Source organism: Solanum tuberosum, unplaced genomic scaffold (genome assembly GCF_000226075.1).
Source record: "Solanum tuberosum cultivar DM 1-3 516 R44 unplaced genomic scaffold, SolTub_3.0 scf00004, whole genome shotgun sequence".
Classification (NCBI taxonomy): domain Eukaryota; kingdom Viridiplantae; phylum Streptophyta; class Magnoliopsida; order Solanales; family Solanaceae; genus Solanum; species Solanum tuberosum.
This window is the reverse complement of record NW_006238930.1, coordinates 1,248,437-1,263,114: the sequence shown is the minus strand read 5'-3', so window position 1 is coordinate 1,263,114 and position 14,678 is coordinate 1,248,437. Positions and strand designations below refer to the sequence as shown.

At 33.6% G+C, this 14,678-nt stretch overlaps 2 protein-coding genes across 3 annotated transcripts; one reads left to right on the top strand and one right to left on the bottom strand.

The window, feature by feature from the left end:
- The first annotated feature begins 1,457 nt into the window (after positions 1–1,457).
- LOC102602978 (UDP-arabinopyranose mutase 1) lies at positions 1,458–3,119 on the top strand. Its single transcript, XM_006338278.2, has 4 exons — positions 1,458–1,778; positions 1,859–2,109; positions 2,279–2,447; positions 2,534–3,119. Exons 1-4 carry the CDS (start codon positions 1,473–1,475, stop codon positions 2,873–2,875), a joined length of 1,068 nt encoding a protein of 355 aa, XP_006338340.1. The 5' UTR covers positions 1,458–1,472; the 3' UTR covers positions 2,876–3,119.
- A 414-nt stretch (positions 3,120–3,533) lies between these two features.
- LOC102602420 (probable tRNA (guanine(26)-N(2))-dimethyltransferase 1) lies at positions 3,534–13,214 on the bottom strand. Of its 2 annotated transcripts, XM_006338277.2 has the most exons (13): positions 12,916–13,214; positions 10,569–10,853; positions 10,385–10,472; positions 9,828–9,949; positions 9,473–9,612; positions 9,316–9,388; positions 8,931–9,019; positions 8,742–8,847; positions 6,685–6,897; positions 4,835–5,029; positions 4,609–4,686; positions 3,852–4,125; positions 3,534–3,748 (listed from the first exon to the last, which is right to left on the bottom strand). In XM_006338277.2, the coding sequence occupies exons 1-13, from the start codon at positions 13,042–13,044 to the stop codon at positions 3,744–3,746; spliced, it is 1,797 nt and encodes a 598-aa protein (XP_006338339.1). In that variant the 5' UTR covers positions 13,045–13,214; the 3' UTR covers positions 3,534–3,743. The 2 variants fall into 2 exon arrangements, with proteins under 2 accessions (XP_006338339.1, XP_006338338.1); XM_006338276.2 differs by having other exon boundaries at positions 3,534–4,125.
- Between the last annotated feature and the right edge of the window lie 1,464 nt (positions 13,215–14,678).

The window sequence follows — 14,678 nt, the reverse complement described above, 5'->3', positions numbered from 1 at the left end:
TCATAAACAAAAACTATTGGCATTTTGAAACTTTTTGAGCTGATTCGTTTGGAAGTAACACTTATATTTTCTTCCGTGGTAATTGCATGCAGCCCCTATGCATCATAAATAAATATGTTAAAATAATTTTCGTGAATTGAAAATAAAATAAAAAATTATCCATTTGTTAGAGAAATTTGTGGAATTGTTTTTTTTTTTTTTTGCAAGTTTTTTAAAAAACTTGCAAAAAAAAAAAAAAATTCCCAAATTTTTCTAAAAAATGTGGATTTTTTTTTTTTTTTGCAAGTTTTTTAAAAAACTTGCAAAAAAAAAAAAAAATTCCCAAATTTTTCTAAAAAATGTGGATTTTTTTTTTTTTTTTGCAAGTTTTTTAAAAAACTTGCAAAAAAAAAAAAAAAGAATCCTATATTTGTGGTGGCTTGAATCACGGAAAATTGAGTTTATTAAACAACTTGCAAAAAAAAAAAAAAATCCACATTTTTTAGAAAAATTTGGGAATTTTTTTTTTTTTTTGCAAGTTGTTTAATAAACTCAATTTTCCGTGATTCAAGCCACCACAAATATAGGATTCTTTTTTTTTTTTTTTTTTCAAAAGTAAGGGCTATACTTTTTTATGGCTTAACAAAGTGACTTTCGGCTAGTTTCCTCCTAATTTTTATTATTGACTTTGTGTTATGAGATTATTTTTTTAATTAATGCAACTGCAATTCAAATGTCTAGCTTTAACCTTACTTCCTCTATTCACTTTATTTGTTCATAATGAATTTTTCCCATATTTTAAGAAATATTAAGTATATTTTTTTAATCGTGATATCCATATTAATTAGGTATAGTTTTAGTGGACTTAGAAATGAATAATTAATGCTAAAGAAAAAAACAAAAAAGAAAATTATTTTCTCTTGATATATTAAAATAAATAAATTAAAATTTTATTTTCAATATAATAGACAAGTAAAAGTGAACCATCATAATACTATAATTCTTCATTGTAATGGACTAATGGTTAGCTTAAAAATGCAAATGTTAAACAAGTACCAAAAACGAATTCCACATTTTATATTTTTTTCATGATAAAATTCATATATATGGTTATGGTTATTGACTTTGTCAAATCTTGTACTTGCCGTTATTGGCAACATGGCTTAGGCATATCATTTCATATTTTAAATGAATTTATTTGTATATATCATTTGAATAACTTTACAATTCATAAAAAAATTATGTATTGATAAAATATAAAACTTAAATTATAAGCGATTTATATGCATAGGTCCATGTTGCGAATAACAGTTAGTATGGGACGGACATTGCATGCTTTTGACAAAGTCAGTAACAATAACCTTTTCACACACCCCACACGTGTCATCACCCTTTACTGTGACTTTCAATGTATAAAAGCTCTTCCCATTTCTCACTAAAATATATTCTTCCCATTGCTAAAATTGAAGGAAAGAAAATAAAATCCTCTCAAAATGGCTACTGTTCCTTTGAAAGATGAGCTAGACATTGTGATACCAACCATAAGAAATTTAGATTTTCTTGAGATGTGGAGGCCATTTTTTGAGCAATATCATTTAATTATTGTACAAGATGGTGATCCTTCAAAGACTATTAAGGTTCCTGATGGCTTTGATTATGAGCTCTACAATCGTAATGACATTAACAAGATTTTGGGCCCAAGGGCTTCTTGCATTTCATTCAAAGACTCGGCTTGTCGTTGCTTTGGTTATATGGTCTCCAAGAAGAAGTATATTTTCACCATTGATGATGATTGCTTCGTAAGATCATATCTCCTTAAGAAACTCTAATATTCTATGGCGTTTTTGGTTTTTACATTTTGTGAAAATTGAATTGATAGGTTGCAAAGGACCCAAGTGGTAAAGATATAAATGCATTGGAACAACACATAAAGAATCTTCTTTGTCCATCAACACCCTATTTCTTCAACACACTTTATGATCCATTTAGAGATGGTGCTGATTTTGTGCGTGGATACCCTTTTAGCCTACGTGAGGGTGTCTCAACTGCAGTCTCTCATGGACTATGGCTCAACATACCTGATTATGATGCACCTACTCAACTTGTCAAGCCTCTCGAGAGGAATACTAGGTCGATCTCCTCTTTATTTTTTACACCAATTTCACTTGACAGTAGTAATAATTTTTAAACAGTCTAATTAATAAGTTATAACCACTATGTCAAAAGTACATTGAATTCAATGATGGTATGTATGAAGTTTAAATTTTGAATCTGCTTGTGATTGAAATCGTATTGATAGGTATGTTGATACCGTGTTAACAATCCCAAAGGGTACACTCTTCCCAATGTGTGGTATGAATCTGGCATTTGACCGTGACCTTATTGGTCCTGCTATGTACTTTGGACTCATGGGAGATGGTCAGCCTATTGGACGTTACGACGATATGTGGGCTGGTTGGTGCTGCAAGGTTCGCTACTTTTATTATGTGATTTGAAATATGTGGATATTTTTACGTGTTAATGCATAGAACTTAAACTCTAAACGAACTGGCAGGTTATATGTGATCACTTGGGGTTAGGTATCAAGACTGGATTACCCTACATCTACCACAGCAAGGCTAGTAATCCATTTGTGAACCTGAAGAAAGAGTACAATGGAATATTCTGGCAAGAAGAAATCATTCCATTTTTCCAGCAAATGAACCTGTCTAAAGAGTCAACTACTGTCCAGAAATGCTATGTTGAAATGGCCAAGCAGGTTAATGAAAAACTTGGGAAAATTGATCCTTATTTTGTGAAGCTTGCTGATGCTATGGTCACTTGGATTGAAGCTTGGGATGAGCTCAATCCTCCTACTAAAGACTCTGCCAAAGCTACCAATGCTGCTTCCAAATAAATCATTTCATAGTTTTTTTTTTTGTAACTTCTTAGTTTACTTGCAGTATTTTATAGCTTTGGATTTATATAATTTTTTCGTTGTGTACACACCACCCCTCACACTATAAGAGCTGGTCATGTCCGAAGTTGTTACCAAGTAGGGGATGCCGAAGGCAGGGCTAGTGAACTTGGGAGTTGTAGGGGAAGTCTATATTTGGAGTATTTGTGGGTGTAAAACTCCTCCTTTAATTCTTGTAAACTTAATAAACCATAGGTCTTCACTTTTATGCGAAGACCAGATGAAAATTTTAATTTACTTCTCTTTTCTATAAAACCTGTGCTTTCTGCCATCTATCATTTGACATACCCGATTAACAAATGATTTATCTAGTAACAATTAATAATGAAAGGACCCTTTTTGCATGTTTTAATTTACTAATCCTATATCAGAACTCATATATACTTATTAAGAATTATCATGAACAAATTTGAAAAAATGACCAGTCACTACCATAAACACCAGACAAAACAGATTGCAACTTTATCTGAATTTGACTTTGTGATCAGTATCATTTTTTTTTTCAATATTACAGAATGATTACTTTAATCGTCAAGCATCAGAAGAAAAATTAACTAATGTTCGTCGACATGGAAGACCAAACAGACAACGCAAGCCATGTTACACAGTAGTTTTCTGATAAATGAAAATCAAAATCAAAATTTAATACAGCAACTGGAATTAAGATTGAAATAAAGGTAAAAAGGGACAAACAATAAATATAAATAGCCTTACTACCTTTAAAAATTAAAAAGTACTTGAGATAAACAAGATGAAATCCTCCCATTATCGATAGGCGTTTTCACAGTTATCAGAAAGAGGATGGATCTCACTCTGCAAGAAAATGCAGCAGAAGAGATGGATTATGATGGGATAATAACTGCAGATACTTGGCCAAGATATATAAGTTATGAATCAGATTCTTCGGTCTTCTTACGCTTGGCTGCAGGCTCCTCGACATCCTCATGGTTGCTACCATCACCATTCTCATGGTTGCTACCATCGCCATTCTCATGGTTGCAACCCTCGCCAATTTCATGGTTGCTCATTGCATTCAATGCTTTAGGACCCAAAAGAGACACATGCTTACTGGTGATCTGCCGGCCTGCCCTTAGTTTTGGACCCCAATTCCTCTCAGGATTAGGGAGGAAACGAGCAACCTTCTTGGCTTGTGCCTGGCTAAGGGATGCAACAGCCCGAGCAAAATTAGCCTGTAATATTACACCAAGATCAATGTTCCAGATATGAGAATTAAAAGATTGTATTCTTGATTGAAAATAAAAAGTGAGTTATCGTACACGTACACACATGTCAACAACTTGTAATGTGTACAAAAAGCTAGAATTTTCATGATCACAGACCTCAGTGAAAGGAGGAGTCTAGGTAAAATTATTATTTTTTTTAAAAAGATATAGTGACTAGTGCAAAAGCTGGATTTGCAGAACCAGAACCAAGTCTCCAGTGACATATGGTGATATCTTATACCTAAAATGATTCCCAGATATTGGAAGTCAAGGAGACGGGTACAGGAATTATTAAGAATATAGACCAGAATCTCAATTTCATATTTTGTCCTTATTTTTTACACCTTTATATGTCTAAATTCAATATAGTTTGGACCAAAAAGTACACTTTATGCCATATGACAATGATGCGGTAAAATAATGTCACACTTCCAGAGGGTTAAAGTTCACCTGCAGAACAGGCTCCTTAGCAAGGATCACACTTCCAGACTGGTCAGATGGTTGAGCTTTCACAGGATGATTTCTGACCTGCAAATAGAACGTTATCAGCTAAAGATGGTAGAAGGAGAATGATGTCTTATTGTCAACATATGAAACAAGCAAAGGCGTGTTTTTAAGCTAATACTAAGAATATCAAGCAAGAACTGCCAAAAACAAGCAAATGATTAAAACTTACCCAGCAACGCATAATATCCCAAATGACATTCATAGGAGCATCTGTTTTCAACCCCAAAGGATTCACATGAGTCCCTGATATGCGATATCCTGCGTTTATCACAGCAGAGCGAAATATTACTGCTGAGGGAGAAGTGCATTTCAGTGTTGCACAGAGATTGTGCAAACTCAGAAACAGAGGAATATCAGGTAGTTCCTGCAAAAGCACTCTTTGATCAGAATTTAGAAAACGTCCACCGAAAATAACCGATTAAACTGTCCCTCGTCAATATGATCTGCACTGAATAAATAACTGATTAAACTATTTCTCATCAATAGGATCTGCAGTGAATAACAAATGTCTCCAAATAAGAGGGCTTGTCTGACATAGGAGGTACTGCAGAGGAAAGGTGTACAACTAGTACCAAGGTGTTTTCTATGCAATGAGACAAATGAGACCAATAGCCATCTTTTTCTACACTGTAGAGTCACAGGTCAACTATGGTCTCTGTTTTTGAGGCTCACTGGTAACAGCTGGACGATGCCAGAACATACTGCTGACCTGTTGAGTTGCTGGATCAGGAGAGGAGGCAGTAAAAGCCAAAAAAAATGGTGGAGAATTATTCCAGCTTGCATATGGTGGTCAGTATGGAAGGAAAGAAATGGAAGATGCTATGAGAACAAATCAAACTCCATACAGAAAGTCAAAGAAAATTGCATTGCATATTTGTATTTTTGGTGTAAACAGGAATGTATAGAGGAGGTAGAGCAACTAGTAGATATGTTAGGATCTTTGTAATTAGCCTTCCTAGCCCCTCTATGTACGAATTTTTGGAGGTCACCAGCATAGCCTTAATGCTGAGGAATACAACATTACTAATTTCAAAAAAAAAAAAAATCTATTTTTTTTATGACAAGGAAAACCCCCAACGGTGCGCACAAGGTAAAACCCCCGCTCCTATGCAATAGCTCGCAAACCACATAAGAGAGGTAACCTGCTCTAGACAAGCCCGGTGCGACGAGCTCGACCCAGAAGGCAAACCCCTTGCTTTCGCCGGCAAGGGCCCCAAAAAAAATTGGGCTGCTGTGCCAGCAGTAAAAGTCACGCCGTTACTTGTCAAATTCATCAACGTAGAACTGTGAGTAGATTGAAGGACTGACATTCCTAACTGAATTTATATTTCCTTAAAACACGTTAGAAGCCCCATTACAAGATCAAGCTTCACATTTGTGGCCATTAGAGCAGGTAAAGTCCTATCGACAAATCTACTATGTCTAATTGTGTTAACTACCTTCTTCACTATTATGCAATATTTCTTCAACAATTGGTACAACTGTTATACCAAAACGAAAAGAAAAGACGTAACAATACCAAGGATTTTCACGCCAACTCAATCTCCTGATCCTGTGCAGAATTACATTCAACAGGAAAGGACAATTGAATAACATGTTATCTTTTTTTTTTTTGATGACAAGGGAAACCCGCTGCTGCTACCCTTTGGGTGCGCACATGCTAAAACCCCTGCTCCCATGCAATAGCTCGCAAACCACATAGGGGAGGTAACCCGCACTAGGCAAGGCCGGTGCGACGAGCTCGACCAAGAAGGCAAACCCCTTGCTTTCGCTGGCAAGGGGTTTCGAACTTGACACCTCCAAAAAGGTTTATGTGCCTCTCATCTCATTGGAAAAGAGTTTAATACTAAATCAGCAACAAGTGAAAAAAAATGTAATTGCTACTTTAATTTGCCAAAGATTTCAAGTAGTTTTCATTTCTTTAAATTATGTAACATATTCTGGATATATTTAAAAGGAATAAAGAATGAAACAGCCTTATGGACAGAGGCATAATATAAATATTAAGGCAAACCACACCTCTGATACAGTTGTCAATACAGCAGAGATCCGCTCATAAGCAGGATAGCGTTCCTTCATTGATTTCACATTTGCAAGCATGGCAGCTACCCATTCTTGATCATGAATGGGGGCAGACCATATGGGTCCACCCATGTTGAATTTCTTACCACAATCACTACACTCTTGAGGAACCGCAGGGCCAAATCCAGGGAGGCATCGGACACTCTTATCCTAGATAAGCAGAAAACTAAAATATATAAATGGCCATATTTGAAAATATGTATTAAAACAGTCTCTACGAAGGATTAAAAGGTACAACTAACTGAACTCATGATCTAAGGCAAAGAGGAGGGACTTCCCCATTGAACATACAAGAATCCAAAAGGGATTCCTCCAAATTCCTAGCAGGTCATCATTCTGGTAACAGCATGAAAGAAAGAACAATTGAAGAAACAAGCTTGCAAATAGGATTTAGATCGTGTTACACCCGATCCTGGAGACTTCTAAAGTTGATTAAGGGGTCGTTTGGTACAAAGATGCATAATGCAGAGATTACTAACGCATGGATTTTAGTAATGCAAGGATTAGTTTTTATCAAGTGTTTGGTTCATTGTTTCCCACCTAACCTTATGTTTGGTTTAAAATCTAGAAATAGTTTCTTTCCTATTATACCCTTGAGTTATTATGAGATTTTATATTTCATTTAACTAGTCAAGTTAAATACTAAAATATAAAATAAAATAAATTATTATTATTATTGAGGTGTGATATGTCACTATAGATATCATTGATAGCACGGTATATTTCTATTTTTTTGTTGGTCAACTATACATTAAACTTAACACAGATTTAAGGCTACTTAAATTGTTCAAATACACGAAGCTTATTTTTTTTTTTTTTTTAAAAAACAAATAGTTCAAGTGGTCAATGGACGAACTACATTTAAAAAAACGAAAAAAAGCAGCCTAATATAACAAATCAAACACAGAGAAACAAATATTAGTTTGTGAAATCATCAAATTACATGGAACGAATTTGAAGAATTTAAAAGAATATTTATAAATATTCTCATATAAATAAAAAAAAATGAACATTAAATTACAAAAAAAATAATTAGGAAAAAATATTTGAGGATAGTTTAGTCATTTAGGGGTCTTATCCAAGGATTGTTAAACCTTGGATTAGTTATCCCTCCCTTTTCTAGGGATAAAATAAGACCTTCTTTGAGGTATAACTAATTCATGGATTAGGTTAAATAAAGTAACAAAACAATGTTTTTGTTGGACTAAATTTTAATCCATGGACTATTCTAATTAATACCGCCTACCAAACGGGTCCTAAAAATTCTGAAGTGTGATGTGTTTTCACTCCCTTTGCTGAATCTCTTAGATTTTTTGGATTGTTCCCGGATGATTTCGAATTTACTCGATGATTTAGAATGGAACCAAATGGCTCCTTTTATAGCCAAATCATAACCTCGATTTGGCCTTAAGAATTCAAAATTTAAATTCTAAGGACGCCAAACATGAAGAATAATGATGAAGGGGAAGACAATTTTTTCCAAGAATCGCCTTTTTCAGGCGGATTTCAAATCAAAATCAATCGTTGAAGACAAAGGGCTGCAACTAAAGATCAAAATCAACATCTCTATTTTCTTGATGTTATCTTCTTCTTTAAGCAAGGAAAATTGATGTTATGATCTTCATTAAGCGAGATAAAAAATAAATTCTGTGAATTCAGATAACAAAATGCAGCATCTAAGCTTTATCTTAAACGAGGAACACTCCATCCTCCAGAGCAGATATCACTAGAACCAACAATCCACCTGAGGTCCAAGCATTTCTTTGGCAGGATATGACAAGAGTTGAGGGAAGAATTTTCACACAGCAAGTGTTGGGTTATAAAACTTGTGAGACTATGGGCTGATGAAGAACACTAGCAGGTACCATGAATCTGCATCTTTAGGCACTCATTTTTTCATCTACCAAGATTTCTAGATTAGAGTATAAGCTGGTCAATCCAGCACAACCAGTTTGTACGAGTAAGATATTCAAAGATTGTGAATGTAGAAATACCTTTGAGACAGTCCTCCCAACTGTCTGAAGATGAAATGAGTCACAGCCAATGCATTGATAGACATATGAGAGCTTCAAAGGAGTATTTTTCACATCACTTGCAGAACTGCAAGCAATTAGTAGAAAACTCACATCTATAGAGAGAAAGTTGATAACCTATGAAAAATTGTAGAAAAGATGAACACTTACGTGTATATACGAACAAAAACGCGAACATAGAAATCCATCTGAACAGATAATACTGGAACTATATATCTCTTATATCGATTTGCATGGCTCTGAAACAAAATAACAAACAAATAAAAATAATTAAGAACTAAGAAAAATTAAAGAAGCGCCCGTTATTTAGGATATAGGATTAATAAAAAGAAGCTAATGAACTTCTAATTTCTATATTAAATTATAAGTGACGGATTTTTCTAGTTTGTTGATAAAACTTCAAAATGCTAAGGGCAGCTGCTAATTTTAGGATAATGCAAAAAAGTATGTAAAGAAAGAAATTGCATGAATGTAGCCAGAAATCATTACTCGCTGCTTAAAATAACTATAAACAAAAAGTTCACAAATGAAGTACCTCAATAGACGCAAGAAGGATCCGCAAAGCCATTTCATGGCAATATTTTCCTCTCAAAGGATAGGAGCCATATCTAGTTGCAGATGAGATCACGTAAGCAGGATATAATGACTAATAAAATTATGTAACGCCATAAGCAAAGGGATTATTTGGTTACTTGGAATAGCAAACTTCTCCATTTGCTGCACATAACACTGCCATATCAGTTGCGGTACACATCAATATTCCTCCATCAGCAACAGATTGAACTGCTGAGTCTAAGAACACAGAAGGTGCTCCATAAGGATCGAGATCAACCTGAAACAACACTAACCAAAAATGTATGAATGATAGCTCAGCTTGAAATAGATATTCATAAAATTATTTACACACAATTAACCCAGGATAAGAAATTTAATGTGTAAACTAAATATCCTGAACATGGTTGACTTACTAATTCAGCACCAAAGAACAACTTTCATTCATTAAAAGTGCAGAAGAATATAAATATGATAATTTATTGTATATCATACCACATCAAATTCGTTTGGGTGGGTAAGCATATAAACCCTCGCATCAGCAAGGTGAGACTCCACCTTAGAGCATGCCACTGAACCATTAAACTTTATGTTTCTCCTGCAAGCTTCCACAGAGGCTGCAACATAAGGAATACCTAGTCAAATACTGGATTGGACATTAGAAGTAATATCTGTATCAAGTTATTATAAAGATATTTTGAAACAAGACAAGTAAATTTATTGGTTAAAGCTTATATAATATTCTCTGAATTATGCCACAGTTTTATCTCATATTTATCACGACAATAAGGAATTCACTTTTATCCTCGCATTAATTTACAGTTTTAATACCTAAACAGTAAAGCCAGTACCTGAATGATTTATATAAAACACACTCTTAGGTAGACGTTTCAAATCCATTCCATCAGACATTCTTACTTTTGTGACTGCTCAGTGATCTCTTGACCAAAGAGATGCATTTCTTTTTCTTTTACCATGGTTGGCGGTGAGGGTTAGTGTTGTAACAGCACTAGACATTTTATGCAGCACCACCTAAACTGAGATAGAATTACCTTTATCATTGTCAAGGGCCACGACCTGGCTAATTCCTTCTACTTCACGAGCATACCTTAAAGCCCTCAATCCAGAAGCTGAGAGAGCCTGTTAAGTCACATTGAAAGAAAAAATGTTGGTCAACCACAGCAACAACCTCATTTCTGATAAACGTTTAATAATCAACAAAAAAGGCCAATAAACCTCGAGAACTCGTGGAGGCTTTAGTTCTTCTCGGCCTTTTCCCCGTAGATTTTTAGTCTGTTCCACTGGAATGCTAGATGATTCACCATGGGATGCGTCTTTCAAGACTTCAGATCCATCATTGGATTCACCATTATGCTGCACTGAATCACCTGGGTTTTCCGCTTTAGCATTAGGTGCCTTATTTCCAGCCTTGGTTCGTCTAGCTAACATTGCGTCATGCTCTTGCTTTCGTTGTGATATAAATGTCCTCAAAACAGCTATAGACATATCTCTGTTATTCACCTGTTGCAGGTAGTTTTGGATGAGCTAAAATAAGGTGGCTACCACTGCCCTTAAATGTTACCACATAGAATAGAGAATAAAGGGATGTAACTTTGAACGCTATTAATAAACCACAAAGTGCCATACAAGCAAGAATTGTTTCAGTGTGGCATGCCAAGACCATCGAGGACTAGATATTTGCGTACAAGTTGCCAATAGTCATCTTAAAAGGGCTAAATTACCCTGTCCTAAATATTTACTAGGTGGAAATTCCTGCATGAGTAAGTTACCATGAATTGAGCTGTCACAAAGTCAAAAAGAAAGGAAACGTCTTCTACTCTGTTTATCCTAAAAAGATGGTACTAGTTACATTTTGAGCCCATGTTACATGGAGATGTACACATGTAGCAAGAATGATATTTGCAAAGATCCTTTTTAGTACACCAAAAAATTACTAAAATAGAATGTACCTATGTTGGACACTTACTCACCCACGGTAGATACAACCTGATATCACCAATAAACAAGTAAATGTAATATAGTTCCCAACTACCTCCTTTTCACCGAGAAGAAAGTTAACCGAAAAAAATAATAAGAAAAAAGAGGTTGGCTTTAAGCAATTACATCTGTCAGATGCAACATAGAGTTGAGCAAAGGATCAAATGGTTTGGTAATTCTTCATGAAGGGATGAATTATGAACATTTTGAATCAAACTCAGTATTTTTATTCATCCTTTGTCGTAATATTATCTCAAGGTTTGTAGTAATAACCAGTATATCATTAACTAAAATATGTTGATAATTAACTATTTGATGGGCTGCGTGAACAGTTGGAGCCACACAGAGCCGAAGAAGGATGCATTTTGATAAAGGAATGACATTTTGAAAAATGATGTTATCCAAAAGCCATTCAAGTAATTGTAGTTAAACTTGACTTGTTGACCTCTTGGCTTTTCTGGCATACAAACATACTAAGTAATTTTCGTCTGTAAAACCATAATGAAAACGATTTTTTTGTTTTTGCACTCACCTTGGCAGTGGAGTCTGGGGTTTCCATGAGAGATAGTCAAGCACCTAAGAAGCTCCACTCTAGACGAATACGATACAGAGACTTTCCCCAAATGTGATTGGTATCCAATATCACTTCTGGTCTTGGGCTCTTTTATTTGTTCGTCCTGGTAAATACCCCAGGAACAGTGGTTTTTTTTCAATTTCATGATCTACATAATTTATAAATAGATATGTTGGATTAAGTCTTATAATAAATATAGTTACATTCAAATTTTAAATTTTTTCCCTCATCTACGGATTTTTTGCCAAAGATTGCACTTCAATAGTGCTTTCTGTTAAATTCCTAGCAGAACTTGACCTTAATGTTTTTCTACACTGTTCACTTTTGGCAATGTCGTTTTGTCTATCTCTCACACACATTACAAGAACTATGACTCAAGAAGCACCTACATTCGATACATTGCAAATTCTAGAAATTGTAGAACTTACTAAAAACTTATAAAATGTACAAATGGATAATTCTCTAATAAGACAATGCTATAGATGGATATTAAACTTTGACCAAAAAACGACATATAAACGGTTGGTTCTCAATAAGAGAACACTTGAGTAGAATTGATCCTTATCCCTCTTCCGTTTGGTGCATGTGGTATCTAAGTTTGTCCCAAAGTATCTAGCAAAGATCCCACACCCATGTCCCTGTTCCTTTAAATCATCTAGTTAAACTCACCCAATATTCAATAGGTAACAAGACTACCTTGGTGGATGCAATATAAGCACAACACAGCTATAGCAGATCAGTCAATTGGCAGACCAAATAGACAGATGGAAAAATTCTACGCATTAGCCATTCCACCAGCAAAGCTACATTAGAAGTAGCCTGAATGAAATTTTCCCTAAATTTCTATATACTAATTTATAATTAAAAACATGTCTTGTCGCAATAAAAAAACTCTTTTGATAACTTGTCCAGTTAACTCTTACAGTAAAGCTTAGGCAAATAGGGAATTAGATAAGCACTTTCATATAAAGCTTTGAAGCATAAGAATTTGAAAAAAAAAAAAAAAAAGACCTGGGAATTGTTGTAGAAAACTTCATTTTTGGCATGCATAAGAATCTCAGCATCTCCCTCCTTGATGATGGTGAAGTCATTGAGATCAAAAGAAGTTCCATTCTGCTTCTTTTCGTCGTCACCCGCCATTGACGGTTTGTGTGATAATGGAGGAACTAACGCCTAATTGCGGCAATTATGATGCTCAAATAAAAAGAAGAATTTTTTGGGGAAAGAAAGTGGAGACAGTAAATATAGTAATGCACCACAAAAAACCCTAGTGCTTCTTCCCCTATTGGAGTCTTGGGCAGTTGCTGCGGTTTTCCAAATATTCTTTTTTTTATAAGGAAAATATTGTAATTTTTTTGAACTTACATTATTTTTGTAATTTAAAGGACATTTTTTGAAACAAAAAAATAAATAAACATTTTTTAAAGAAAAATCCTAGATAATAAATTATTATAATTAATAAAATATAAATAACTTTAATATTTAAAGTGTGTGGAAGTTATGATTGCTCCGTTATTCCTTTTTAATTGTCATGATAAGATTTCATATTAATTTTAAGCAAAAAAAAAATTAGGATGGTTGCTTAACTAATATATCATTTATTATTATTTTTAATTATTATTTATTTGTGTATCTCTTAATTCTGCAATAATTAATATTAATGACAAAGTTGGAAAAAAATATTTAATTCTTTCTTAATTGTTTAAATTAACCACTACTCTCTATTTATTTTTACTTGACATATTTAAATTTAGCACATTTATTAAGAAAATAATGATTGATATAGATATTTTATAAAACTATTCCTATTAATTGATATTTAGTTCTAGGTCTTGAAAAATATGTAATTAATGTTAAGGATATAATATGGAAAAAAATTATCTTTTCTTTCTTGATAAGTAAAAATGGCAAGTAAAAATGAACCAACTAAATATTTTGGAATAATTTTTTTGCTATATATATATCAATTAAAAGGGGGTGCTTTTGACTTTTTTAAGCTTTTTCTTTTACATTTTGTAATATGTTCCGAAAAGATCAAAGCATTTAAAAAAAATAATCACAAATTAGGATTCATTTTTGGTTCTTCAATAAATGCACTTCTAAACCACTAGAAAATATCGTACTGATCAAAAAGTTATACTACAATTTTTGTTTATTCATCATTAGAGCCATTAAAACGGGCTTAGTTCATGGGGCCGGCCCAATTCAACTTGTTATTAGAGTAGGGTTGAAATAGGATTTTTCAAGCTCGTTTAAAATTGGGAAAATTGTATGAAATAACAAATTATTAATTCAAATTAAATGCTATAGCCATAGTTTATTTTAATTGTAATTCGCAGCAAAATCTCTTTTTTGTCATCTGATTCGGTATACAATTAGCCATTTTATACATTTCGGTATAAAATGTCTAAAATGCGTTTGTGTTTGTATAAAGCGAGAGAAAAAGTGTATATACAAATACAAATGCATATATTTTTGTCCTACACACTTGTAATTATACAAATACAGATCTTATTATACAAATTACAATGTATAAATGAATTTATGCAAAACTGAACAATTTGTATAAAATTAGATGTTTGTAGTGAATTATACAAATCAAAAGCTCCATAGCAAACATAAAATTTGTTAATGGAGCACAATTATGCAAACTATAGCTATAACATACAAATATGATTTTTATATTTGTTATATATGAAAGTTGCTCTTTAAAATTAGGGTTTATAAGCATGGCCCATATAAGTCATTCCTTTGAGGTTTGATTGGTGTCAGGT

Bases quoted from the DNA above. Each gene is read 5' to 3' on its own strand.
- LOC102602978 (XM_006338278.2), top strand. From the start codon at position 1,473: ATGGCTACTGTTCCTTTGAAAGATGAGCTAGACATTGTGATACCAACC. The intron at 1,779-1,858 runs GTAAGATCATAT...TTGAATTGATAG, and splicing joins CCATTGATGATGATTGCTTC to GTTGCAAAGGACCCAAGTGG. The intron at 2,110-2,278 runs GTCGATCTCCTC...TCGTATTGATAG, and splicing joins CCTCTCGAGAGGAATACTAG to GTATGTTGATACCGTGTTAA.
- LOC102602420 (XM_006338276.2), bottom strand. From the start codon at position 13,044: ATGGCGGGTGACGACGAAAAGAAGCAGAATGGAACTTCTTTTGATCTC. The intron at 4,687-4,834 runs GTAAGTTTTAAT...TTCTATTTGCAG, and splicing joins GGGATATTATGCGTTGCTGG to GTCAGAAATCATCCTGTGAA. The intron at 4,126-4,608 runs GTGAACTTTAAC...GTAATATTACAG, and splicing joins CTAAGGAGCCTGTTCTGCAG to GCTAATTTTGCTCGGGCTGT.